Source organism: Triticum dicoccoides, chromosome 5B, assembly GCF_002162155.2.
Source record: "Triticum dicoccoides isolate Atlit2015 ecotype Zavitan chromosome 5B, WEW_v2.0, whole genome shotgun sequence".
Taxonomy (NCBI): Eukaryota; Viridiplantae; Streptophyta; class Magnoliopsida; order Poales; family Poaceae; genus Triticum; species Triticum dicoccoides.
The window spans coordinates 635344162-635371115 of NC_041389.1; the positions used below are offsets into that span (position 1 = coordinate 635344162).

The following is a 26954-nucleotide window of genomic DNA, read 5'->3' on the forward strand; positions in this document are numbered from 1 at the left end:
TTGAAGCGGGAGCGCAGCGAGCGCTTGTAGAGTTTCGCTTTCGCTAATTCTCGGGTGCTTGAGAAGTTCAAAAGCGTCGGTCGAATTCCATAAGGAAAGCCTCCTGGACTGGGGACACTGGCAATGGAGGTGGAAGAAGCTGAGCCCTTCCAACGATCTTGTAACTTTTTGCTGTTGTAATACTAATACTCGACGTCTTACAAATACTCTTTACATCCCAAAATATTTCAAGTTATAAATTTATCCTTGGTCAAACTTTTTAAATTGAACCAACTTTAGAGAAAAAGTTTTGATTTGCTGTTGTATAAAATATACTCCCTCCGTCCCATAATATAAGAACGTTTTTGACATTTCGGTATGTAGCATGAAAAGCTAATTTGGTGTTGTAGATGTCGGTATTTATATGTCTTACAGAAGTTTGACTTATAACGAACTTCAGATATCTCCACTGCCACCCGGAGCACCAATCTGGAGTTGCTCAGGGTAAAAGCAAGCTGGCTTCTCCTTCATCACTTGATGGGCCATGGCATCTTGTATCTAGTTAATTTTAGTTTTCTTAGGGTCCTCTAGTTAGTATTGTAAATTTTTTGATTCGAATGCCAATTTCTGGGACCTTCAATCCTACCAATCTTTCAAAACAAATACTCTGGCTACAAGCATAAGAGCAAGGGGCACCTCTAGCTCTAGTGGTCCATACGAATAACACGCAAGGCAAGTGTAACACGGAGATCCAAAAAAGTGTATAACAATACCAAGCACTAAATTTTGATCTTCCAAAAAGAAAACAAGCAAACATGTAGCACACTGTCTCCTTCTGATTCTTGCTTCATATGCCTCACTCTTCCTCCTAACCGGAGTTCAAATTTTCAACAACCCTTCCACGCAAAAGTAGCTTGTACCTCCAGTGCTGCTACACATGTTTTGTCCGGCACAGTTAAAACTCGTTGTATTGTCACATGTCAATCCTCCAACCTCAGCGCAGCAAAACAAAATTACTCTGCAGAAACAGCATAGACGTACCAAGTCAGATCGACAAACTGAACCATTGTATAACAGGTCAAAATACTGCTACTGCATTTTTCAGGTGCAACAAGAAATCTGAGCACTATTTCTCTTTAGTTTTGTTGACACCCGAGACATTTCATGATCCGCAAGACTCGGTTATGCAAGGTTAGACAAGTAACTAAGATGGAGATAAAGCCAATTTCCCCTCTTTCATAAACCCAGCGGGTTTGCATTTTTATGTTGCACACAAAGAGTTATCCATACATCAGAAAGATAAAGTGGTGTGTTCACAGACCTGTTGATGGGTTTGCAAACAGCTACTCTTGGGGCTTCATGGCCGGGAACAAGAGAACTTCCTGAAAATGCATCAGAAAGATGAGTTCCGCAATGCAAGTCAAAAAGTGTTGCACTGCATGAAAGAACACAAATGATGGAAATAGCCTAACCTTGATGTTCTGGGAATCTGTCAGCATCATTGTAAGGCGATCAATTCCCAAACCCCAACCACCTGTCGGAGGCAGCCCATACTCGAGGGCAGTGCAGAATGTTTCGTCCAAAGCCATAGCTTCATCATCACCAGATTGACGATCCTGGAATATTTTAAGACCAGAAAATTATTTAACTTCTTAACAAGCAACTCATGGAAGTAGAGCAATGCGGGCTCCATTAGTATTCCATAAGTGTACCCCCTTCCATAGCTTCGCTGTTCTTATAAGTTCACACAAAATATATGCACAACATTCAAGTTCCCCAGCATACATAGTCCAATTATCAACATGAAAAAATATAATAAGGTTACTTAGGCGTTTGCTGAGTTCAAAGCATACAGAATGGGGTGGTTACAGCAAAAATTACAATTCACAAGGTTATATTTAGCTCTCAGCTAGATTCAAACAGGTACCTTTAGTTGTTCCTCAAACCGTTGCCTTTGCACAACAGGATCGTTCAACTCAGTGTAGGCATTGCACACCTAGAAGACATTTGCAGATCACAGTGTAAGCCAGCATAAATGAGACCAGGTATCAAAGGACCTATATGAAGAATAGGACATACCTCGTGTTTGTTAACAAAGAGCTCAAACCTTTCTGTCAACCCAGGTCGGGACCTATGCCACTTTGCCAATGGACTCATTATCTCTGGGTGGTTGATAATAAATGTTGGGTTCACACATGTTTCCTCCAAGAAATGGCCCACTAGCTGTTAAAAGAACATGGCTTGTAAAATTAGCTAACAAATCATCAAGAAACTTAAGCACAAAGGCACAAACCCAATGGTAATTTAGATGACAACAAATAATACCACTGAGATTGTGAGTTTAGTTTTCATAATACAATGCAAGTTGCAAAATATGATGCTAAATAAGGGGTTCTACGGGAATGCAGCTTTCTTCACCAAACACTTGTCATATAAGCCAAAAAATATGACCAAAACTACCCAACAAAAAAAAATGAAGACACAGCATCAGATGGAGTGCCCACGAGTCAAAAGTAAAACCTTGTCAAGCAGCCGTGTTGTTGTCTGGGGAGGTGGACATTTAACGTCATACTTGGCACATGCATCTATCAGATACTTGTTTGTTTCATCACTGGATATATCTTTTGGTATCTCCAGTTTGGCCATAGCCTCCAATCCTTCAATCATGTCTATCCTTCTGCAATAAGGCAAGAAATTGGGTGATCAGTTAAAAAGCACAAAAAACAATTTAAATGCTACTAACCAAATATTACCTCCATCCCAAAAAGCTTGTCTTAGATTTATCTACATAGGGATGTATCTAACACTAAAACGTGTCTAGATACATCTGTATCTAGACAAGTCTAAGACAAGCCTTTTGGGACAGAGGGAGTACATCTTAATTAATCCTACTATTACCTAAAGGGAGGCGTGAAATCAATCTCTATCGGTGGATTATCAACTCCATTGGCATGATATTTTATCTTATACCCACCTGTCAGCTCCTTAACCATACCTGTCAACATCAAAATAAAAATTATTTACAGAAGAAGTTACAAAGGAAGAAGGAAAATATGGATGAAATAGATTCTCACCAGATAGCATGGCTTCAGTAAGCTCCATCAAGTCATTGTAATCTGCATACGCCATATAAAACTCAACTGTTGTGAATTCAGGATTGTGTGTTAAATCAATCCCTTCATTCCTGAACTGCTTCCCAATTTCATAGACACGGTCCAATCCACCAACAACCAGTTCCTTCAGATAAAGCTCAGGTGCAATACGCATATAAAGCTTCATGTTTAGATCATTATGGTGTGTGACAAAAGGCCTAGCAGCAGCTCCACCGGCAATCATGTTCATCATTGGAGTCTCCACCTAGAGACATGTAGGTAGTTCAAACATCCGAGCATCATCAGAAGTACAAGAAAATATATTTGAAGAATCCTACCTCCAAAAAATCAAGCCCATCAAGAAACCTTCGAATAAATGAGACAATTTTGGATCGGGTCTTGAAGATATGTCTCACTTCATGGTTTACCATAAGATCAAGGTATCGTTGACGATAACGAGTTTCCTGGTATCACAAAACAAGCAGTTCAAGAAACGAAGCACCACCAGTGGAAACGATTAACATTTGAACATGTGGCCAAAGGTAGCATGCTGGATTATTCAGAACTGACAGCCCGTTGAGACAAAGAGATAACTGAAAGTCACATCCATCAACACTATGACTTGGTCATGCAAATTAGAAATACCAGGAGCGACTCAGCAAATTAAGTTGGTAAAGAAACTGGCATTGTACTATCCATCCACACCCACAACAATGTGAACAAATGGGTGAGATTTAGCAAAAAGGAAGTGGACATACGATCTATTCCTTAGCATATCACATGCCTGAGGGTGCTCGTAAAGCCTTCAAAGACCTGCCTAGTGATTTGTTATATATTTATGTCCTCAATGGCAAGCATTTTACTGCCTAAGATTATGTTACATGTGAAAGTAAAGTGCAAAAATGTGCTAAAACTGATTACAGACCACGCACAGAAGGAGATAAACCAACAAGGAAGATTAAATATACAAAATTCTATGCTACAAAAAACAATGTTACTATTGGGAATTGGCCTTAATCTATGGTGATGGTTGGTCGATGTTGGGTTTCCCAGGGTCTCTCGAGTTGGGAAACGAAAGCCTAAGCTTATGACACCAAGTTAGAAATAAACCTTAATCTATTACATGGGCCAAAAGGCCAAGTTCCCTACATGTAAACAAGAAGGAATATATGCATACAGCACCCTATGCAATATCCCTAACAGTTACTATTTGCTTGATCGCTACTCCACATCGCAGAAAAAATTTAGTGCAAGAAAAGTAAAAGTCAGAAATAGAACAAACCTGGTCCCTCAATACATATTTCTCGATATTCCTACACATTCCTGGGGCCCATTGCGTAGGCACCGCACTTCCTTCACTCTTCTGTAAAATATATACTACTTATGTAAATAGTTCAATTAAGCTAAAAACCCAACTAAGACTCAAGAAACCAGAGGAAAGACTGCAGACTGAAAAGGTAAGTAATGCATGGACGGAAAAACGGTTCTTTCAAGAACCAACTTTCGAACAGATTCTGCTTCGCACCTGCCGGGGCATCATATGAAGACAAGGAGAGAGCACAACAAATTTCCGTGGGAATACACTGAGCTCCCCCCTATTGCTTTTTCCTGATGATTAACAAGTGAGAATTCCAAGTCATCAGACACAGTTCAACAGCAAAAAGGAACAAACTACATGTATACTTTTCTTAAAGAAAAAGTTCAACAATGGTACAACCAGCTATTGATACAAGCTATATATACAATTTACAAAAAAAAAAAAACTACCTATAATAGCAGGCCCAAAATAAATCATTAAATAAACGCTTATTTACTACTACCTCTGTTCACTTTTATAAGACGTTTTAGACATTCAGACACTGTTCAAAATAGTACAAAGCAAGCTGTCTGAAACATCTTATAAAAACAAACGGAGGGCGTATTTTATAAAGAAAAATAAATTAAAACCACTCTCTCTGTTAAATCAAGGTTTGTCCAACCCAGTATAAAACCAGACTGCAAACACATTGACTGAACTGGTGATGCAGCAATGTGTTTAAGTAGCTGATTAAGTAGAAACCATGAAAACTCAAAAGCCAAGAACTGGTATGGTTCTTTCAAAGATAGAATTTGGATGTGCATGTGATAATTAATTAAGTTGCAAGCAAAGCTAACATACCTGGAATTCCACATATACCAACAATATCACCTCGCTTCACACCAGAATGGAAACTAGAGAATTCAGTATCTTCCAACTCCGAGGTCCTATTAACGGGTAAAAAATGTGAGAATGGAAGCCCATACATCTCATGAGATCAGTACTGAGAGTAATAGACAGGCTGAAAAGTGACAAGCCATCCAAACAGACACCATATCGGTCTCGAAAGTTTACCTGGCATCAGCCATTACTTGAACCTTCACGCCATCACCATAAAGATCATAAAATAAGAGCTTGGAAGATGATGTTCTCTTGTTCATGATCCTCCCTTTGAAAAACAAAGCCAAAGATCAAACCCATGTCTAATCTCATATAATACTGCCCAGGGCAATGGAAAACTAATATACCTGCTAGACACTCTGTAACATCAGCAAGCTTCTCCCCCTCATTAAGGCCCTTGTATTTCTCAATGTATCCAGGCACAGAGATGCTAGCTAGAAACTTGTGCGGATAGGGGTTGGCACCCCCGGCCTTGAGTGCGTCAAGGGTCCTGAGCCTGTTCTCGTAGTATTGCTGCAGCAAGAAACACATTGATCAGAACTTCCCCCAAAGGGAAAGAGCGCAATTCAGCTAATAGTAAACCGGCAAGAAAGCGGCGCCGATATGACATACAGTAGGATCCATGTCCTCGTCATCGGCCGCCGCAGCCGCCTGCTGGGGCGCTCCACTGGACGAAGCCGCCGCCGCCACCGCCTACAACAATTAAAAGACACACACGGAGATATTAGTGTTTCAGCAAGCAAGTTAGAGAGAAGGGAGCTCTCTCTCAGACTACAGCCGCAGAACTGCACCAGAAAAGTAGCGCGACAGAAAAAAAGGGTCAGCATCGCACCTTGTTCTTCTTCTCCTCCTCCTTGAGCCGGCGCTGCTCCTCCTGCTTCCTCCTCTTCTCCTCTTTCTTCTGGGCGCTGCGAGCCAACAACAACAGCCAACAATCAAGAGCCGGAGCATAATAACAAACAAGCAAGCAAGAGCAGGCGACGACGCGCGCGAGACGGAAGATGATAAGGAGAAGCGAGCAAGGAGGCGCACTTCTTCGAGAGCCTCGGCTCCTCCTCGCCGCCGCCGGCGCCGCCGTCCGCGGCGATCTCCGCCCCCGCGAGCCTCTCCGCCAGGCCGTCGGCGCCGCCCTCGCCGTCCGCCATGCCGCGCCGGATGGATGCTAGGGTTTCGCCGAGGGGGGAAGAGGGAGATGGATGGGATTACGGAGAGCAGAGCAGAGCGGAGGCGCGGCGGAGGGGGGCGAGGGGGTTTTAGCTAGGGTTGTTGCTTGGCTCGTGCGCCGCTGCGGTGGGCCCACATGGGCTTGGTGCGCGTAAGTTTCTCTAATGGGCCGGGCTGGTCTAGGTGGGCCGAGCCCACGTGCCTTCGCTTCTCTCTCTTTTCCTCCTCTTGCTGTGGGACCGGAGGCGGCTAGGCGAAGTCATCCGAGGAGCGGCGGCCATGGAGGAGCGGAGAGGAGGCGGCGGCGGGGGCCGGGGCTCCGGCAAGGGGCCGGCGGCGGGGAAGATGATGTCGCTCAACGAGTTCGTCTCCTCCATGGCGCCCCTCATCGACCTGGAGAAGGTTTGCTCTCCGGCTCCGGCCCTTCCCCTCCCAGTTGTTTCGATGTTGGAATGGATTGCGATGATGAGCTGCTGCGGTTTGGTGCGCAGGCGGCGGAGATATCGGCGGAGTCGGAGGCGAGCTCCAAGAGGAAGGAGAGGCGAGGGTCTGTCATGCCCAACCTCAAGTGCACCGACGCCCAGGTAGGCTGCTGGTTCGGCGCTTTGGCCCCTCCATTGCTGACCCGAGTGGTGCGCGGGCTTGGTTGGTGCTAATGTATTGCTTGCTGTGTGGTGCCTTTGGTGGGTAGAGTAGACGGGGCTGATGGGGAAGACGCTCCTCGAGTTCCAGCCCAACAAGGGCGATGTGCTTCCGCCTCACAAGGTGAGCTTTGCAGCTTCCTTTCCCCTCTTCTCAGTTTGGCAATATGACATACAAGTAGGATGCTACTTCTGGTCTCTCGTTAGGAATTTTTTGCAAATGTGATCTGGATCACTTGTCGACTTATCATTCCTTGATGGGCTATGGAAATTGTCTCTTATATCCCATTATTATGCCACTTGAGTAGTGTAATCAATGTACGTGTGATTATGTAATGTTAATCGCTGAAAAGGGATTGTGTAGTAATCAAATACTTGCATTTGTCAAGTTCATTAATGAATTACATCCCCGGGACTCTTTTAGGATTAGCACTTTGTTTCTCTTGCTAGCAGCACTGATCTTGCTTATCTTTGTCTCCCCCCTCGGCTGCTCTAGTTTGGTACGCACGACGTGGTTGCCCTCAAGCCAAATAAAGCAGATGCTGGATCCCCTGCTCTTGGGCAAGGTGTAGTTTATCGCTTGAAGGTATCTTACTCACATCTAAGGGTTGTTGGTTATTTAAGTCTTTGCATTGTACTAGGCATACTGATTGCAATGTTGTGTTTGAACAAACAGGATTCTTCCATTACTGTCGTTTTTGATGATATTCCTGAAGATGGATTAAATAGCCCTCTCCGTCTTGAGAAGCTTGCGAATGAGGTACCCCAAAAAAAAACGCATGGTTTCATTGCACAAGCTTACAGCATATTTTTCACCTAGCATCTCTTTGTTTTTTAATCCATTATTTTTTACTTGCGCACCAGCATTGTCATACCGTTTATTAATCCCTCTTGTAGGTTACTTACCGCAGGATGAAGGATGCATTAATTCAACTTAGCAAGGGCATCCAAACAGGACCTTCTGCAAACCTCGTTCCTGTGTTATTTGGAGAGAACTCGCCTATGCGTTCCAAGGATGCCGTGAAGTTCAGTCCATTTAACAAGAATTTGGACGACTCGCAGGTTAGACTTAAAAAAAAAATCTCCTGTGTTGCTGCCTATGTTCCATTTCAGTTCTGATCCACCCAATTTGAGTAGATAAAAAAGAATATGCTATTAGGACCTACTGGTGTTCATGAGAAGTCTAGAACAGTTAGGTTTACCATCTAATTTGCTAGTGTTGCTATCATATGCTTAATTGCATTACATGAAGTAAATCATATATGAGGCAATGATTTGGTTCCTTGTCATTATAAAGAAGGGAATCTGTTTTTTTGTGTAATCAATTTTGCGATGAAAGCTGCAAACTGACCCACACCTAACAAATGGGACCCAACTTGCAACTCTGGGATGCGTTTCGTAATGTTCCACATCATAACACCACAAAGAATGCTGTTAGGCTCTCATACCTGCCTTGTAGGAGTGCCAGAGAGAAAGCTTTTAGTGAATTGATTGTTGGGGTATTGAAATACTATAGTACATCATATGCTATACTTGAGAACTAAAGTAGCGGATGCCTCCTGATGGGCAAACTGGATAACTCATCTTGATAGGTTCTCTTACATATATGTGCTCTTGAAGCAGCGCACATGTCAATCTAGTTCTAGTATATAATTTTTTCAACATCCTTGTTTGGAGCTGTAGTTACATTTGTTTAACACGACAACAACAATAACAACAACTACAACAGAGCCTTTAGTCCCAAACAAGTTGGGGTAGGCATGTTTGTTTAACACTAAATCGGAAATATCGCAATGGATGTTTTTATGACATGCCTTTGATTTTTTTACACTTGTCGTCATGTACCAGTGTCAGCAAGCATTATAAAATTAAACATCTGTTATAAATTTACAACTGTAGGCATGTAAAGTCAGTTGTTCTATGAAATGGTTTTCAACGAGCACGGATTGTATAGAGAAATGTAACATATTTCTTGTGTAGAAAGATGCTATCTCGAAGGCCCTCAGATCAAGGGATGCTTTTTTGCTTCATGGACCTCCTGGAACTGGGAAGACAACAACCATCATTGAGATAATATTGCAGGAGGTCAAGCGTGGAGCGAAAATTCTTGCTTGTGCTGCTTCCAACATTGCTGTCGATAACATTGTTGAGCGACTCTCACAGTACAGGTTGCTAAAAAAAAGTGTAACATATATTTTTTGCTTCCATCATTTTTCCCATAGTTTCTGTGGGAAAAATGTTATAATCATACATGTAGCCCTTACAAAAGTGGATTCTAGTGACCTAATCATCTGAACCCTAAGTTACTTAAATATCCTTATTATTTCTTTCTGTAGAACAAAATTGGTGAGGTTAGGGCATCCTGCCCGTTTACTACCGCAAGTGTTGGACAGTGCTCTTGATGCACAGGTGAAATCCCTGTTTAAGTTGTTCAATTTGCTTTTGTACTGGGGAACCATGAAGATACATTCCTTTTTTAATTAGCTCATAAGTTATGCTTTCGATCGTATTTAACTTCAATACTCATCCACTGCATGGTTAAGTGTACCCACCTTTACCTTTATATGAGATTTTATGGGAATTCATGTTATGTTTTATTTCACTCTACCATGCATGCAACTTATGATTCAAATAAAGATTTTGGTTGCATCTTTTTCCTATTTGCTTATGCCTTTTTTTTCTAACATATGAAATTCTACTATGTTTTTGTTATTACTTATTGACTTAAGCAACTTAATTGATTAGTTTGTATGTCCCATTCAATTTAAAATGGGTGGGCTATATTTGGCAGATGTATTACCTGTGATGCCTTAATGCGTCCCTTTTAACCTTATGATAGTTGGCCTGATTAACCTTCTGGGACCAGGTACTGCGAGCAGATAATAGCAGTTTGGCCGGAGACATTCGCAAGGAAATGAAGGTAACCATTCATTTCCAAATTCCTAACTTTTCTGTAATTCTAAGACAGCATGTCTATCCACAACTGTTAAGGAGCGGTCTAGTGTGGAAGATGTCCTATTTAGATAGTACCAATGGTTGCATTTTCATTCGTGTGCCTTGCTTTGCTTGCCCAATCTATTAGTATGGCATCCCTTCTCAGTCCTCTTTGGCTGATGTTGTTTGATATTTGTTGATATGTTCTGTTCTTTTGTCAGGTGCTTAATAGCAAATTGCTGAAAGCTAAAGATAGAAACACGAAAAGGGACATCAGGAAAGAGCTTAAAACCCTTGCCAAAGAGGAGCGAAAACGGCAGCAGCTTGCAGTCGCTGATGTCATAAAAAATGCAGATGTTGTGCTGTCAACTTTGACAGGTGCATCTTCCAAAAAAATAGCTGGCATTACATTTGATCTGGTAATTATTGATGAGGCTGCTCAGGCACTCGAGGTGGCCTGTTGGATAGCCTTACTGAAGGTAAGTTGTAACTTACAGTTACAATAAAAGTTGAGATAGCAACTTGTCTTCCAAAAGAGGATAAATCGTTAACAGTTAAATAGGTCTGTGTATGTTTGAGGCTGGTTTTTGTATTGGTGTAAATTGTAGCACATTGGTATGAATATCTGATAAAACTCTGTAAGGATGTAATGTTAATCTGCTGTAATTTACATTAGTGTCACCAGTAGACAGATCGTAGGGAATATAATTTTTGGCTTTACAGTCAAGGCACCCTTCTTCTGGTGGTTGATTAGTTTCGGGATTTTCAAATGGTGTTAGCTGACTATGCCATTAGCAATGCAGTTGTTTCTCTGTTTGACATAATTGGCATGCATAATGATTTGGATAAAATGGTTACTCTCATGTTCTTGTTAAGGTAGCATTTGTGTTATGGAGCTTCTCATTTATGCATTTATCAGTTCTATATTCTTGTGGTATTCAGGGCCAAAGGTGCGTGCTTGCTGGAGACCATCTTCAACTTCCTCCAACGATCCAAAGTGTTGAGGCTGAGAAGAAGGGTATGGGAAAGACACTCTTTGAACGCCTTACAGAAGGTTATGGAGAGGAAATCACATGCATGCTCACTATCCAGTACAGGATGCACGAGCTAATTATGAACTGGTCATCAAAAGAACTTTACAATAATAAGGTGTGCTTTCTCTTACATTATTGTGCTACTTGTATTTCAGTCTCTCTTTCTCTTTACGCTACTATTTTCTCATGCTGTTTTTCCTTTTGTATTCTCAGATCAAAGCGCACTCTAGTGTTGCTGGGCATATGCTCTATGATCTTGAAGGAGTGAATAAATCTTCTTCAACAGAACCAACTATTATACTTGTTGACACTACAGGGTCTGTATTCTCTGGTGCTTCCCCCTCAGTGGCTTGTTGGAGTACTCCACATATTTCCGTCCCAAAATTCTTGTCTTAGATTTGTCTAGATACGGATGTATTTAACACTAAAACATGACTAGATACATCTGTATCTAGACAATCTAAGACAAGAATTTGGGACACAGGGAGTAGCAAACTGTGTGCATGCAGTGAAATCTTGGCTATTTTTATGCTTTCCCACTCTGCCTCGAGTTGTAGTTAAGATACTCTTGTACAAACGTAGGACTAGCTGGTGGCTTGACTGAAGAGAGATATTCCATATGCTAATACAATAATTTGACAGGTTTGATTATTATTTCAAGTGTAGACCATCCTTTGACTGATACTAAAAACATTTATATTTTCTGAATGATGAACAATATGAATGTTTTTTAAATGAGTCTTTTATAATAATGTTCTTGAAATGATATGTAAAGTACTTCTAACATGTCTGAAGTACATTTTAGGTGTGACATGGAAGAAGTGAAAGATGAAGAGGAGAGCACCATGAATGAGGGCGAGGCTGCAGTGTCCATTGCTCATGCCAAGTTGCTTGTTGAGAGTGGTGTCCGTGCAATTGATATTGGCATTATTACTCCATATTCTGCACAGGTTTTTTTTTATTATATGCTCTCTGTATTCATCGAAATTTATAGGTAGTAGATAATTATTAGCCATGCGTTCTTCATGCCTATGTATTCAGTAGTATCATGTTTAGTTGTTTACACTCGCTAGTTGTCTTCATACGTATGTATTCAGTAGTATCATGTTTAGTACTCCCTCTGTTCCTAAATACTCACTAGTGTCAAAAACACTCTTATATTATGGGATGGAGGGAGTATAAGTCTTTTTAGAGATTTCAATATGGACTCCGTGGCAAAGTGAGTGAATCTACACTCTAAAATATGTCTATATACATCTGTATATAGTCCATGTTGAAATCTCCAAAAAGACTTATATTTAGGAACGGAGGGAGTATCATGTTGCTGCATGTTCTTTTTGCTGTTCTGCTCGAGTCTGCACATATTGGTTGGTTGTGCGTTGTTTGAAAGACTCTGTTCTTCTATTTCTGTTACATTTCATCGTTATAGTTTTTGGCTTGCAATTCATTTATCTGTTAGAAATTGATTTTTTGTTCCTTCGATGGTGCAACAGGTAACCTGCCTGAAAATGCTGAGAAATAAAGATGCTAAATTGAAGGACTTGGAAATATCAACGGTTGATGGATTTCAGGGTAGGGAGAAAGAGGCCATAATCATAACAATGGTCAGATCCAACCCAAAGAAAGAGGTAAGCTTCCTTACGTGATCTTCCTAGGTTGAAAATTATCCTCTATTTCGGTGTCTGATGTACACGGACATGAGACATTGATGTTGATTTTGCATTGCATGGTTGATAGAAAAAAGGAGACGGGAAGTTCCATAAGATTAAATGTCTATCTAACAAAAAAAGAGTGAGCATTTTAGATATGGCATGAGTGATCTGCAAATATCGGGTGTCTGCGGCTCTAAGTATGTGCGATGAACAGAAAATCTGTTTTGTTCTTAATTATGATTGGACATAAAAGATGGAGATTCATGTCCACTATGTGGGCAGCTTGGATGCTCGAGCGAGCTCTTGTCTAGTTAGTAAAACTAAAACCTATTTTCATTTGCTTCTCCAGGTCGGGTTCTTGAGCGACCATAGGCGGATGAACGTCGCCGTAACACGAGCAAGGCGGCAGTGCTGCGTAGTGTGCGATGCCGAGACCGTAAGCAGCGACAGATTCCTGAAACGCTTGGTTGAGTACTTTGAGGAGAACGGCGAGTACCTGAGCGCGTCTGAGTACCAGAGCAGCTGACCGTCGTAGCATGATACGCTGCTCTTGTGCCCGCTGCGCGACCATGGCAGAGATACCGGAAACAAGCGACCGCCGACAACACAAGTGGACAGGTTTGGTGCAAATCCCAACCGATGCATACATTGCCACAGAATACTTGCTACAGCTGAACAAGCATCTGGTTAAATTGTTCGCCGTGTTGTGTGGAGTATAGCAGTTGTGGCCACTTTGTCTTGACTCCTGCTCTTGGTGTGAGTTTGTTGCTATTATTATTTTTCGGAGACTACAAAGTACAGTACTTCAGTACTATCGATTTATTATGAGATTGATTCAATTGTCATATATTTCTATGAATGCGAAGAAAATCTCCAGCCTTTGTGCCTTTGGGCAGCAGTAAATATATCGACATGGTAATCAAATGTTAAAATGACTGTCTCACACCGAATATATTCTTTTACAAGCATGGTACACACCAACAACGTGCTTCGACAAGAAAGTTACAGAAACCTACTGGCTTTTATTCAGCTCAAGACACATGAGCACTGGACTAGAAGAATCACAACAACAATCAACACACCACAATGAACAAGATGAACAAATTTTCCATGGATACATTCATCAGCAATACATCAACCATCATAGTACATCCGTAAGACATCAGTAAGCGCTGGGAACCACTCATCGGTAATACATCCACCGCGTGTCGAGATCGTATTAGTTCATTCAGACACACTGATGACGGTGAATCTGAAGACTAGTCATTTTTGCTGTCGTGTCTAGACATTCAATTGGTGTCTAAATGTGTTACAGTGGAAAAGGAAGAGCAATTATTACCAACACAAACGGGTAAAAGGGCGAACCAATCAGGACCCCTCATCTTGTACAGGACTCCATCCTGCAGAGCCCGTCTTCTTCTTTCTAACAGCAAAGCCAGCCATGAAACCGAGCAGCATGGCAAGCATCACGCCGCCGGCAATTCCCACGTACCTCATCTTCTCCGGCATCGCACCGACCAGCTTACCAGGCGCACCGCCGGCGGCGCCAGTATTTCGACCATGTCATGGACTTGCCCATCATGGTTCCCAACGTACATCAGTGTCAACCTCTCCCTCGTGGCCACAAGCTTCGCGTACCCGAACTCGCTGCCACGGTACATGGACTGCCGCGGCTGAGGGAATATCGGGACATCAGGGTGGTCGGGCCTCGGCTCCCAGCTCGGCTGGAAGTCCTGCCCGGCCATCCCGATCACGACGTGCACAGGGGCACCGGGGTACACGAAGCTCGACGACGCGTTGAGGCACCGGTAGTCCTCCATGGGGCAGAACCTCTCGTACCTGTGAATGTGCCCCCACAGAGCGAGGGTCACGCCGTGCTCCACAAAGAGGGGCTCCAGGTGCTGGATCATCTGCTCCCTGTGGGCCGTGTCCTTGGCCTCGTTGCTCGAGGTGTACATCGGCCGGTGGCCCTGGAACACCACGAACGGCGTTCGGCTCCGGTTGACGCGCTCGAGGTCGGCCTTTATGAACTTGTACTGATCGCTGCCACGGGTGAAGTCGGTTTCGGTGGACATGTAGACGAAATGCACAACGCCTGCATCAATGGAGTAGTAGAGGTTCTGGGTGTCGGGAGCGATGGTGCCGGTGGGGAGGGAAGAGTTTCCGGGCATCCTGAACTTGATGCTGTATGGCACCCCGCATTCGCCGCCGCCGTCCTTCCCGTTGTACACCTTTGCTGCCCAGGAGGGTTTCCAGGGCTGGGAGGGCCAGTCATACTCATGGTTTCTGATGCAGACGTGGTATGGTGTGCTGGCAGCGATGGGCTCGATCTGCTCGAAGAAATGATCCCATAACCATGCGTAACCTTTGGCGTGGCTGATGTCGCCGATGTGTGAAATGATCGCCGGTTTGTCGTTGAGGGCTTGGAGATCGCGGAGGATCCATTTCACGGTTGGCTGATGTCGCCGATGTGTGAAATGATCGCCGGTTTGTCGTTGAGGGCTTGGAGATCGCGGAGGATCCATTTCACGGTTGACAGACTTTCTTGAGGTGTTCGGAAGTAGGTGTTGTAAGGGACGTAGGTGCCCAGGTCGCCGAAGAGGAATGCGATGGTCTCGTTGGCCTCGGCGTCGCGTGAGATGAAGCTGTGTGTCTCACTCCACCCCCCTGAATCGTTGCCAACCTATGAAATGACAGTCCAAACTTCAAAAGATTAGTTGAATGTGGCATAGAATGGCTTTTTTGTACCGAATGCTGATGATGTTGGGTGCTCGTTATGGTTGGATCTTGGAACTACGAGCTATGGAAAATATTTTTTGCGTCATAAACTAGACTAGATATCGAACTGAAGCTAGTGCTCTAAAATGAAGTTTTGCCAACTTTCAGACGATCCCATCTGATCTGGTTCTTTTGAGGCCCCAGACTGAAGCTAGGATGTTTGCATTGCTAGTTCAAATGATTCAAATTATGATTGAAGTGGAAGTTATGTGTCTAGTGTACCTTGTAGGAGTACCTTGTCCCAGGCCGCAGCGCCTTCATGACGCCGTCGAAGACGAAGCCGGGGTGGCGCCACCCGACGCTGTGGTTCGCCGGGTGGCCGCACATGTGGCGCCGCTCGTACGTGCTCGCCGCCGCCGGCACCTCCTCCCACTCCTCCTCGCGCCGGCCGGCGGGCCCGTACCTCACCGACCTCCTCCCGCCGTCGCCGCACACGAACAGCACCCGCATCTCGTCCGCCTCGTCGGTGAACGCCAGGTGCAGCTGGGCGGGCCGGGCGCCGGATCCCTCGCGGGCCACGTCGCCCGATACGGCGGCGCGGCGGCTGGCGTCGGGGAGCGGGTCGCCGTCCTGGTCAACGCGCGGGTTCCGGCCCGGCGGCCCCGGAAGAGGCGGAACTGGTAGGGGGCGCGCAGGTCCGGCAGGGGCGGGAGCGCGAGGCTGCCGGCGCCCGTGGCCCAGGAGGCGGAGGAGTTGAGGAAGAGGAAGCCGAGGTAGTCGAGGTCGCCGGAGGTCGGCGGGGAGTAGACGGCCACGTAGTCGAGCGGGCCCGGGTCGGGGAGGTTGGACCATTGCAGGGCGACTGCGTGGTGGTCTGGTTTGGTCAGCGTCGCCGGGGTGGCTGTGAGGGTCGTGGCGGAGGTGGTGGGCTCGCCGGCGGCGAGGTGGGCGGCGAGCAGGAAGAGCAACGCCCAAGGCGACATTGTAATCAATGCATTTGTTTATGGATGCAGCTTAACTTAGGCTTGAATTAATGACTGTGCTCAGGAAGCTCAGCTCAGTTTAAACAAATATTTCACGATCGCGCTTCATTTCAGTTCACTACATCGTCTTGCACTCATACACTTACCTCTAGCAACATTGATGTCATCGTTGGCGTGGCAAGCCGTTGTCACGCAACATCGAATGTGTTACTGCCGGCGTGGTCATCATAGTCACGGCGCAGGCTCCTCCCCGACGTCACGTGCACGCGCGCAGCCCTGCTAGGCTCAGCAGCAGCCCCTGAATCGGTGACCCTTCCGCAACCTCGCGTCGGCGCCAACGCACATGGACTTGCTGCATCAAGCATAGGCTTGCGGCATTAGGCCAACTCCACCGCACGACCCAAACAGACGTCCGAATTGGCCGGATTTTGTCCCTATGGAGTGCCGATGGGTACGCCCGTGTCCGGCTGTGTCCATTGGATCGTGCGTGCGCCCACTGCGCGGCCGCATCCCAAATTCACGTCCGTGTTAGGAAAACAATAAAAAAAGAAAACATAAAAAATTGACTACAAAAGTAAATAAGCGCAGTTTAATAAAAGATAAAACTTAGTTAGGGGGTCCATGGCCACAAAACGGCCCAGTTTCGTCACATTAATAATTAAACATAAAAAGAAAAAAAACGGTCTCCGCCGGCGCGCTCCTGCCCGTGCCCGTCGTTGCCGTCGCCGTGGCGCTCTTCACTGACCGCCGGTGTCGTCGTCGTCGTCGTCGCTGACGAGGTCGACGTAGGCCGGCGGCGTCCACAGGTGGGCCGGCGGTGCGTGCGGTGCCTGGTAGACGGGGGCGGGCTGGACGGCGGGAGGTGCCTGCAACACCTCCTCCCGTGGCGACCCCTCCCGCTCCGGTGACTGCGGCGGAGTGGCGCGCCAGTCCACGCCCAGGACGGCGGCCATCTCCGGAGCAGTGCAGGACCAGGCCCACCCCGTGCCCACCAGCTGCTGGAAGGCGGCCGCCGGCTCCTCCTCCATGGCGTCCTCCCTTCTCTCCTCCGTCAAGGCCGCCATCTGCAGCTCCGGGAAGGCCACGTCGCCGGCGGCAGACAGTACCATGGCCTCCTCCAAGCCGTCCCATTGCCGCTCGTCGTGCGTGCGCATGAAGTCCTCCAACTGCACGAGACGGGCTTCCTCCTCCGCCGTCATGCGAGGAGGTGGTGGTGGCGATGGAGACGGCGACGGCGTGGGCGTGAGGCCGCGCACCATCCTACGCCCGCGCTCCTGGGGAGCAGCCGTGGCCCCGTCGACGTGCTCTGGGCGTGGCCGCCGTGGCCCCGTCGACGTGCCGGCGAAATAGGACGCCCGCCGCGCGTCGTGCTCATCGCGGAACCAGGTGTCCCACAATGGCGAGTCGGGGGCGTACCTGGGGTCGTAGTAGAGGTCGTCCGGGAGGAGGAGGCGGCGGCGCTCGATCTCCTGGCGGCGCGCACGGCCGGTTACCGGGACCGGCGGGATCGGCACGCGGTCGGCCGACAAATGCCAGTTGTTGGGGAGGTGGGCGTCGCTCCAGGGGATCGGCGTCCTCGTCTCCCAATAACGGCGGCACACCTCCGCGCGGATGTAGTGCCGGTCGCGCTCGCCTGCGGACGCGGGGGCGATGGAGAACGCGGGCGGCGAGGGGGCCCGACGTGGTGGCGATGGCGAGGCTGGCTCCTCCTTCTTCACCGAGCCGCGGCCACGCCCCGACGAGGAGCCAGCCTCGCGGTCGTGCTTGCCTTTGCGGCCGTAGTTCCAGAGCCCCATGGCTGCGGGGCGGCCGGCCGGCGAGTTCTTGGCTAGGGTTTGGGGCCTGAGGCTGTCGGGTTTCGAGGAGGTCGTGGGGCGGCGTGGGGCAGTGTGGACGACGACCGGTCCACGCTTCCCACTTAAAGAAGGACGGTGACCCTTCCATGTGTGGATGACAGGTGGGGCCGCCCGCCCGTGCGCATTGATGTGGGCGGGATGCCGGTAGGTGGCCGCCTGCCACGCGGCCCCGACGCGGATGAGGGCGCGTCCGTTTGGTGTCCGCCGCGACCCAAACACGGCGCAAGTTTGCGCTCGAAATGGGTCGGCCCGGACACAAAACGGACAGGATAGATCCGGGCCGTCGCGCGCTGGGCCGCCTCCTTTGTTCGTTTTACCCCAAACGGATCGGGACGGACAGGATAGGGTCGCGCGGTGGAGTTGGCCTTAGAAGGTTAGCGAGTTGCGGCTGCAAGCATGCGCTGCTCCATTGTTTTCGGTTGTGGCATCTGGCATCTAATGCATCGGCTTGCGGTGTGATAGAGAGACAATGAAGAGAGACAAACGAGTGGAGATTTTTCTCAAACAGTCAACGTGGTTGGGGTGGGGTCCACGGGGGATGTGTGGCACACAACCGAGGCAGCCAATGACGAGGCTGTAAATCAACCAGTTGAGGGGGAGTTTAACCCCTTTTTTGCGGGAGACATCTACAGGGAATATCTAGATTATATTACATAATGAAAACGAGTATGCAAAATGAATACCCAGATCAAGGACGGTTGTCCTCACTTTTACAAGAGACATTGGGAAAACTTAGAGGTGCATCTAAGCCCTCATGAAAATCCATTCGAACTAATTTCATTGTCGCTAGCTTAGTCGTCATAGCATCGCTGGTGGAGAGTGAAGACGAGATAGCTGCAATTGTGTCGTCACAAAATCCTATAGGGGCAAACTCCTCCTTGATGTCGCTAAAGAGACACCCACCGCGTACGATGAGATTTGGGGGAAGAATCTGAATTGTCAGGAGGATCACCCAATCTATGTCGACAGCCGTGTTCCCTTAAGCGAATACTAGGGCTGCTTTCTTTCGTAAATCAGTACGATCCACGCCTTGTAGTCGTTGGTTGCGGTCAAAGCAGACTTCGTCGTTGCATCGCGGGGATGCTACACAACACCTCTCGTAGTCCTAGCATCATGCAACATCCACAACTTCTACACCAGCTCAAGTTTCGATATGAAAGGACCAATGACTAGAGCTCACAAACGACAACTAAATTATCATGTACTTACGTTTCTAGAAACTTTCATTTTCGTTCATGAGAATATGGCACGACCTAAATCAAATGTATTTATATTACTCGTGAATGAATGACCTAGCACATAACAGAGATACACATACTGGTATTCATCAAACATGGAGATGACAACAGATATACAAGGAGCAAAGACGGAGCTCCAAGTGTGGATTCTAGGCCTTTGAATCCACCATGATGACACGTGAGTGACATGGACGAAGTATACAAATGAACACTTTATTATTTCATCCATGGTTATGTATAAGTGTTGCGCTACCTTGGTTTTTGGCCAGGTCCATGAATTCTCGGAATAAAAGAACACGTGCTATTTTGACTGCTTTTAGAGAGGAGATGGGTTTAAGGTTAGATTTGACACCTCCTCCTTGGGCTGGCCGACCCACGCCTCATGTCTCTCCTTAAATACCCACTAGGTCGTTTTAGGGTTTTGGTTTTGTTTGATTGAGTTTTACCATTTGCTACTCTTTGCCATAGACACGAGAGCCGGCGATACCTCATGTAAGGGTTCCAACAATCATGGCCGGACATAACAAATATGAAGCAGTAACCATGCAACTCAACTTGATGCAAATTAAAGAACTCTTAGTCACTTGTATCCATCTGAATCCATTTTCAGATGGCAGGCACCAAACTATGACAACAAAAAATAGCAACCAACAACCCTAGGCCAGGGAATATCATCGATTATTTCTTGTACTACCAAGCCATGAAAGCATCATGTATCATCAATATACACCACATGAATTAACAAACTCTGAACATAATGTACATATTGGCAAAAACTAAAGCATGGGTTGTAGCAACATTCTCCTGGCACTATTTGTGTACACACCATTAGTAGAGAGCCAGAAATATCAGGAGTAAGTTGGAACTTATGGCTAATTTGTTCCATATAGTCCATGTCTGAAGTAGTGGTTCACAATCTACCATGTCAAATTTTCATGTAACATACTTTTTGATCCCTCTTGAGAAAGCAAGTGTTGGGAAACGTAGCATGCAATTTCAATAAAAAATCCTACGCTCACGCAAGATCTATCTAGGAGATGCATAGCAACAAGAGGGGGAGTGTGTTTCTACGTACCCTCGTAGACCGAAAGCGGAAGCGTTTGACAACGCGGTTGATATAGTTGAACTTCTTCTCGTTCCGACTGATCAAGCACTGATACGTCTCTGTCGTATCTACTTTTCCTAACGCTTTTCCTCTTGTTTTGAACTCTAGTTTGCATGATTTGAATGAAACCCGGACCGATGCTGTTTTCAGCAGAACTATCATGGTGCTGTTTTTGTGCAGAAATAAAAGTTCTCAGAATGGAACGAAACTTTGCGAGGATTTTTTATACAATAACAGAGAATTTCTGGAGCCAAGAACCACCAGAGGGGGGCACTTGGGTGGGCACAACCCACCAGGGCGCTCCACCCCCTCCAGGCGCGCTCAGGTGGGTTGTCCCCACCTGGTGGCCCCGCAGACCCTGAAACCGATGCTATAAAATCCTATTTTTCCAGAAAAAAACCAGGAAGAAAGAATTATCGCGTTTCACGAGACGGAGCCGCCGCCGTCTCCTGTTCTTCATTGGGAGGCCAGATCTGAAGTCCGTTGGGGGCTTTGGAGAGGGGCATCTTCGATCTTCATCATCACCAACCCTCCTCCATCGCCAATTCCATGATGCTCCCCACCGGGAGTGAGTAATTCCTTCGTAGGCTCGCTGGTCGGTGAGGAGTTGGATGAAATTCATCATGTAATTGAGTTAGTTTTGTTAGGGCCTGATCCCTAGTATCCATTATGTTCTGAGATTGATGTTGCTATGACTTTGCCATGCTTAATGCTTGTCACTTTGGGCCCGGGTGACATGATTTCAGATCTGAACCGTTTATGTTATCACCATTATATCCATGTTCTAGATCTGACCTTGCAAGTTATAGTCACCTACTACGTGTTATGATCCGGCAACTCCGGAGTGACAATAGTCGGGACCACTCCCGATGATGACCGTAGTTTGAGGAGTTCATATATTCACCGTGTGCTAATGCTTTGTTCCGGTTCTCTATTAAAAGGAGGCCTTAATATCCCTTAGTTTCCAATAGGACCCTGCCGCCATGGGAGGGTAGGACAAAAGATGTCATGCAAGTTCTTTCTCTAAGCATGTATGACTATTTACGGAATACATGCCTACATTATATTTATGAACTGGAGCTAGTGCCGTATCGCCCTAGGTTATGACTGTCTCATGATGAATATCATCCAACGAATCGCCGATCCAATGCCTACGATTTTCCTACATATTGTTTCTACTAAGTTACTACTACTACTGTCACTATTGCACTTGCTACAAAACTATTGCTATCACCGTTACCGTTACTATTGTTGCTACTACTACTATCAAAATTATCATACTACTTTGCTATTGATCACTTTGCTGCAGACAATTAATCTCTAGGTGTGGTTGAATTGACAACTCAGCTGCTAATACTTGCAAATATTCTTTGGCTCCCCTGGTGTCGAATCTATAAATTTTGGTTGAATACTCTACCCTCGAAAACTATTGCGATCCCCTATACTTGTGGGTTATCAAGACTTTTTTCTGGCGCCGTTGCCGGGGAGCATAGCTATATTTGTTGAGTCACTTGGGATTATTATCAAATTATCACTATGAAGAATCTAAAGGATGCTAAGACTAAGATTTTTTCCTCTAAGACGAGGGGAGGTAAGGAACTACCATCTAGCTCCACACTTGATTCACCTTCTGTTATAAATAGGCTTGCAACACCACCACATGCTATTAATTCTGATATGTCGCAAGTTATTAATGGTGCTACTTCTGCTATGAATGATACTCATGATGATGTTAGTACCTTGCTTGATAATAATGTGCCACTGGGTGAATTTCTTGATGAACAAATTGCTAGAGTAAGACAACATGATATTGTTGAAACTGATGATGAGCTTGAAACTGAAAATCTTGAAACACCTATTAGAACTAGCCCTCCTAGATATGAATTGCCAAAGGTACCGGAAGGTTATGTTATCAGTGAGGAGGCAACTAGAGAAATTCTTGCTTGTAAGGATAGGGATGATCTTGAAAAATTATTATGAAAGTATAAAGAAAGATCTTTGAATGCTAGAATGAAATGTGATCCTAAGTTTGCTACTTCACCTATCTTTATTGATGATAAGGATTATGAATTCTCTGTCGACCCAGAGTTAATTACTTTGGTTGAATCTGATCCTTTCCATGGTTATGAAACTGAAACTGATGTGGCACATCTTACTAAGTTGAATGACATAGCCACCCTTTTTGCTTATGATGAGAAGATTCGCTATTACTATATCCTCAAATTATTTCCGTTCTCATTAAAGGGTGATCCTAAAGCTTGGTACAACACTCTTGCTCCTGGTTGTATGTGTAGTCCCCAGGATATGATTTATTACTTCTCTGAAAAAAAAACCTGCTCATAAGAAAGAAGTTGCCTTGCAGGAAAAAATTAACTTTGTGCAAATTGAAGAAGAGAGTCTCCCACAAGCTTGGGGGAGGCTTCTCCAATTGCTTAATTCTTTGCCTGATCATCCTCTTAAGAAAAATGAAATACTTGATATCTTCTATAATGGACTAACCGATACTTCTAGGGATTTCCTCAAGGAAATATGCCCTAGAGGCAATAATAAAGTTGTTATTTTATATTTCCTTATTCATGATAAAGGTTTATTATTCATGCTAGATTTGTATTAACCGGAAACTTGATACATGTGTGGATACCACTAGTGGAAAAAGGCCCATTTGTCCTGGTTCCAGAGGCCCATTTGTCCCGGTTCTGGAACCGGGACTAAAGGGTCGGGACTAAAGCCCATGACCTTTAGTCCCGGTTCGCTTACAAACCAAGATAGGTGGGGTCCATGTGGCTGCTGCGACGAGCCCCGGCAGGAGGGCCTTTGGTCCCGGTTGGTGTACCAACTGGGACCAAAAGGCATCCATGCGTCAGCGGCTCAGGAGCTGGGTTTTTTGTTTTTTTAAAGGGGGCGGTGTCGTGGTATTAAGTATGACAGTAAGTATAGGGGGTACGAATGAGGAGGCAAGGTCCTAGCTACGGCAAGATTGTACGCAAGTGTTTACGACTTTAGGCCCCTCTCGGAGGAGGTAAAATCCCTACGTCTCGGTGCCCTGAGGCGGTTGAATGGAATATGGTGTGTGTTACACGGGGTGCGAACCCTTGTCCCAGAGGAGGGGGTTGGCTTATATAGAGTGCGCCAGGACCTATCCCACCTCCGTTACAGGGGTTTAATGTACATTAAGACAGGGCGTTACTGGTAACGCCATCTATAAAGTGCTATTAATGCCCTTGAAGACTGCGGAGTGAACATCTGGCCATTGCTGTCATGTACTGCTCTTGGTCTTTAGTAGGTCGAGTGGTTTCTTGTGAGGTCGAGTGATATCAAGAGGGAGAGGTACCCGAGTGGTATGATTGGTCAAGTGGATTGCACTCGACGTCTTCAGTTGGTATTCTCTGTTTTCTCTTGGGTGCCTTTGCTTCTAGGGTAGTGACCTTGGGTAGGGCGTATAGGTGAGGCATATGACCCTACCCTAGGTCTATATCATCATCATTAGCCCCCGAATGGATTGAGGTCCGAGTGAAAAGAAGGTTGAAGTTAATCATGCCTCGACCCTCGTGCTTCACTAACGCTTGTGTTGGACTGGAGGTCCGTGTTGAAACTGCGGCTTCGTTTCAGTCGCCTTGATCGATCTAGTAGGTCATCGAATGAATTTGCACCGCCACCTTGTCGAGTGTTACTTTTGACGCGAAATCTTCGGCGCGACTGGTTAAGTGTGTCCCGGATCTCGTGGGATTCGAAATTTTGGGGAAGCGCGCGGGACGGAGCGCGTCGTAGTGAGCGGAATGGATAGACAAGGGCGCCTCAATCTTTGCGCCACTTTTTTCGCCATGTACTCAACGCGCGACTATTGCGGGATTTGACAGGATCGCTCGGGCCCACGCGTCAGCCACTCGGAAGCGGATCTTTATAAGGCGACGGGGCCGAGGCGTCTGCACTGTGCGCACCTATCTTCTCCCTTTCTCCTCTGCTTCTCCGCTGCCCCTCTCTCCTGCGCTCTCGACGCCGCTGCGCTGCCACCATGGTGAAGGACAGGACGGCAGCGCTGGAACGCGCGAAGAAGGCGACGGGGGCGGCGAAGGGCAAGAAAATGGCTCGGGGGTCGTCGTCAAGGTCTGGGATGCCGGCGGGTTGGATCCAGGGCGATTGGATCCGATCTTCGCTCTGGCCAGAGGACTTGGAGGAGCTGGCTGACTCCGGTCTGATCGTCGAGGGAGCTGCGAGGCTGTCGAAAGGAGAGACGGAGCCTCAGCCGTGGTCGGGTGAGTGCATTTTGCTCGCCACCCATGTCGACCGGGGTTTCTCCCTTCCCCCGCATCCTTTTTTCAGGGTTTCTTGAACTTCTTAGGAGCCCAGCTCCACCACTTCTCCCCCAACACCATTACGTACCTCGCCGTGTTAGTGTCCATGTGCAAAAATTTCCTGTGTTGTCGACTACACTGGAGTCTTTTCAAGCACATCTTTACAATCCGCTCCCAGTCAGTGGAGAAAGCCAATTCGAGTGACGAGAGGATGCATGTGATCCAAATGTGTGGGGGTTTGGGGATCCAGAAGAGGAAACAGAGTGCTTTCCCTTCCTTGACCCTTCCCGAGTCGATCAGGGGCTGGTAGTCGACCTGGTTCTATTGCCAGGACATTGCGACTCCTGGTCACTCGACCGACCTTCCCCCCTTTTCTTTAGATCGCGCCCAACAACCTTCTTCGCTGAAAGTGACAGCTTCTGAGAGGGTGGAAACGGACATGTTGGTGGAGAGAGTGGTTCAGTTGATCAATCAGGGTGTAACCGGCATGGACTTGCTGGAGGTGTTTCTCAGTCGACGCATCCAGCTGCTCCAGGCTCGTGACCATCCGATGTGGATGTATTCTGGAGCCAACGACACCGCTCGGGTCCATTTAAAGGAGGTATCAGCCGCGATGGTGGCCCAGTGGCTAAAAGGCATCCCATGGAACAAGGATAACCCCACAGGAGCTAGGAGAGTCGACCATTCAGCGCCAACAACCAGCCAGACAAGGTTTGGTCTTTGCTACCGACTGTATTCCCGTATGTCTTGCATCTGTGTCTGAAGCCGACTGACATTTGCTTGACTCTTTGTCTTGTAGATTTACACTGAGATGTACTCTATGCCCAACGGTGAACAAGCTCTGGAGCAAGACCAGGAGGCGGAGGACAGTGCGGAAGAGAGCGGCGATTGGCAGTCTCCAGAGGATGACGACGAGGAGGAAAGCGACGAGTCAGATGACGACGAGGTGGTCGACTCGCCACCACGCTCAGAGCACCGATCCAAGCTTCTCCATGATCCAGTGGGCGGGCGCGACAAGACCGCGGCTCCAAGCACTCAAGCACAGAAGCGCACTCGGACATCGACTCCAGAGTCGACGGAGAAGGTCGCCAAGCAGCCCAAGGTTGCGCCCTCGAAGGCTCGGAAGACCTTGCCCAAGATCAAGATGGACGTTCCCGTCGCCTCTGGGTGAGCGCTCGATCTTTCTATGTTTTCTTCTTCCGACTGATCTTTCTGTTTTGACCGAGTGGATTATGAACTTTTTCAGCCCTACAACTTTTGCGACTCACATGGACGTTGACAAGTCCCCAGGTGACGAGGAGGCCGACGACGCGGCCACTTCCAAAGCTGGTAATCCCTTTCCGATTAGAATTTGTGCTGTCGATTGGGTCATTGGTCGATTGACCTCTTGAGATTGTTTTTGTTGTAGCTCCACGGGATGTTATTAATCTTCCGGATGACGAAGAAGAAGAAGTGCCTTTGAGAGAGAGAAGAAGAAGGAACAAGGCATCAAGCGGGAAGGCGGTCGAGGGTCAGGTGCCTCAATTGACGTCGGTGCTTGAGAAAGTGGTCGAGTGATCCGGAGACCTGGCTCGGACCAGTGCCACCTTTGCCAATCCACAGTCGACTGATCGTCCATCGGGGTCGTCTGCTCAGGCCCCTGTTGCTTTAGTACTCCACGCATCTGATCCCGTGACTGCCCCGACTGTGCTGCCGCCGTCGCTCTTTGTTGCATACCAGACTTCAGACGACCCTCCGAGTGTCGCCAGGGAGGCTCTTCTCCAGGTGAACCTCATGATGGAGCAGATGAAGGTGGTGCATGAGGCCAGTCAGGTTGCCTAATTACAATGCCAGCACCGCTCTGCAAAGTCAGCGTCCAGGTTAGTTGATTTCCGACTGGTCCCTTGAGCGGTAATAGATGTCACTGTTGCTTCACTATCCATATGGTGTCCTTGGATGAGCGTTTTGGAACCTATTATGTGCATCTATGGATCTGCATTTCGCATTCGATCACCCACTGGGGTGTTTCTGCTTTAGAACTGAGTAGCTCTTTCATTTGAATCGACCAGGTTGAGTCGAGTGGTTTTCTG

General features: G+C 46.8%; 2 protein-coding genes and 1 pseudogene across 3 annotated transcripts; 1 reads left to right on the plus strand and 2 right to left on the minus strand.

The window, feature by feature from the left end:
* Positions 1 to 607: 607 nt before the first annotated feature.
* Positions 608 to 6482, minus strand: LOC119312220 (lysine--tRNA ligase). Its single transcript, XM_037587952.1, has 17 exons — positions 6301 to 6482; positions 6101 to 6176; positions 5881 to 5961; positions 5616 to 5781; positions 5443 to 5536; positions 5230 to 5315; positions 4597 to 4679; positions 4354 to 4434; positions 3410 to 3535; positions 3054 to 3336; positions 2878 to 2974; positions 2500 to 2656; positions 2059 to 2202; positions 1907 to 1975; positions 1452 to 1595; positions 1301 to 1361; positions 608 to 997 (listed from the first exon to the last, which is right to left on the minus strand). The coding sequence occupies exons 1-16, from the start codon at positions 6411 to 6413 to the stop codon at positions 1323 to 1325; spliced, it is 1839 nt and encodes a 612-aa protein (XP_037443849.1). The 5' UTR covers positions 6414 to 6482; the 3' UTR covers positions 608 to 997; positions 1301 to 1322.
* Positions 6483 to 6677: 195 nt separating this feature from the next.
* LOC119312224 (DNA-binding protein SMUBP-2-like) lies at positions 6678 to 13569 on the plus strand. Of its 2 annotated transcripts, XM_037587955.1 has the most exons (15): positions 6678 to 6834; positions 6924 to 7016; positions 7129 to 7197; positions 7570 to 7659; positions 7750 to 7833; positions 7971 to 8135; positions 9054 to 9241; positions 9410 to 9482; positions 9940 to 9993; positions 10229 to 10486; positions 10950 to 11156; positions 11255 to 11358; positions 11847 to 11991; positions 12535 to 12669; positions 13043 to 13569. In XM_037587955.1, exons 1-15 carry the CDS (start codon positions 6712 to 6714, stop codon positions 13217 to 13219), a joined length of 1965 nt encoding a protein of 654 aa, XP_037443852.1. In that variant the 5' UTR covers positions 6678 to 6711; the 3' UTR covers positions 13220 to 13569. The 2 variants fall into 2 exon arrangements, with proteins under 2 accessions (XP_037443852.1, XP_037443853.1); XM_037587956.1 differs by lacking the exon at positions 6678 to 6834 and having other exon boundaries at positions 6958 to 7016; positions 7124 to 7197.
* Positions 13570 to 14028: 459 nt separating this feature from the next.
* LOC119306456 lies at positions 14029 to 16394 on the minus strand (annotated as a pseudogene).
* Positions 16395 to 26954: the final 10560 nt, after the last annotated feature.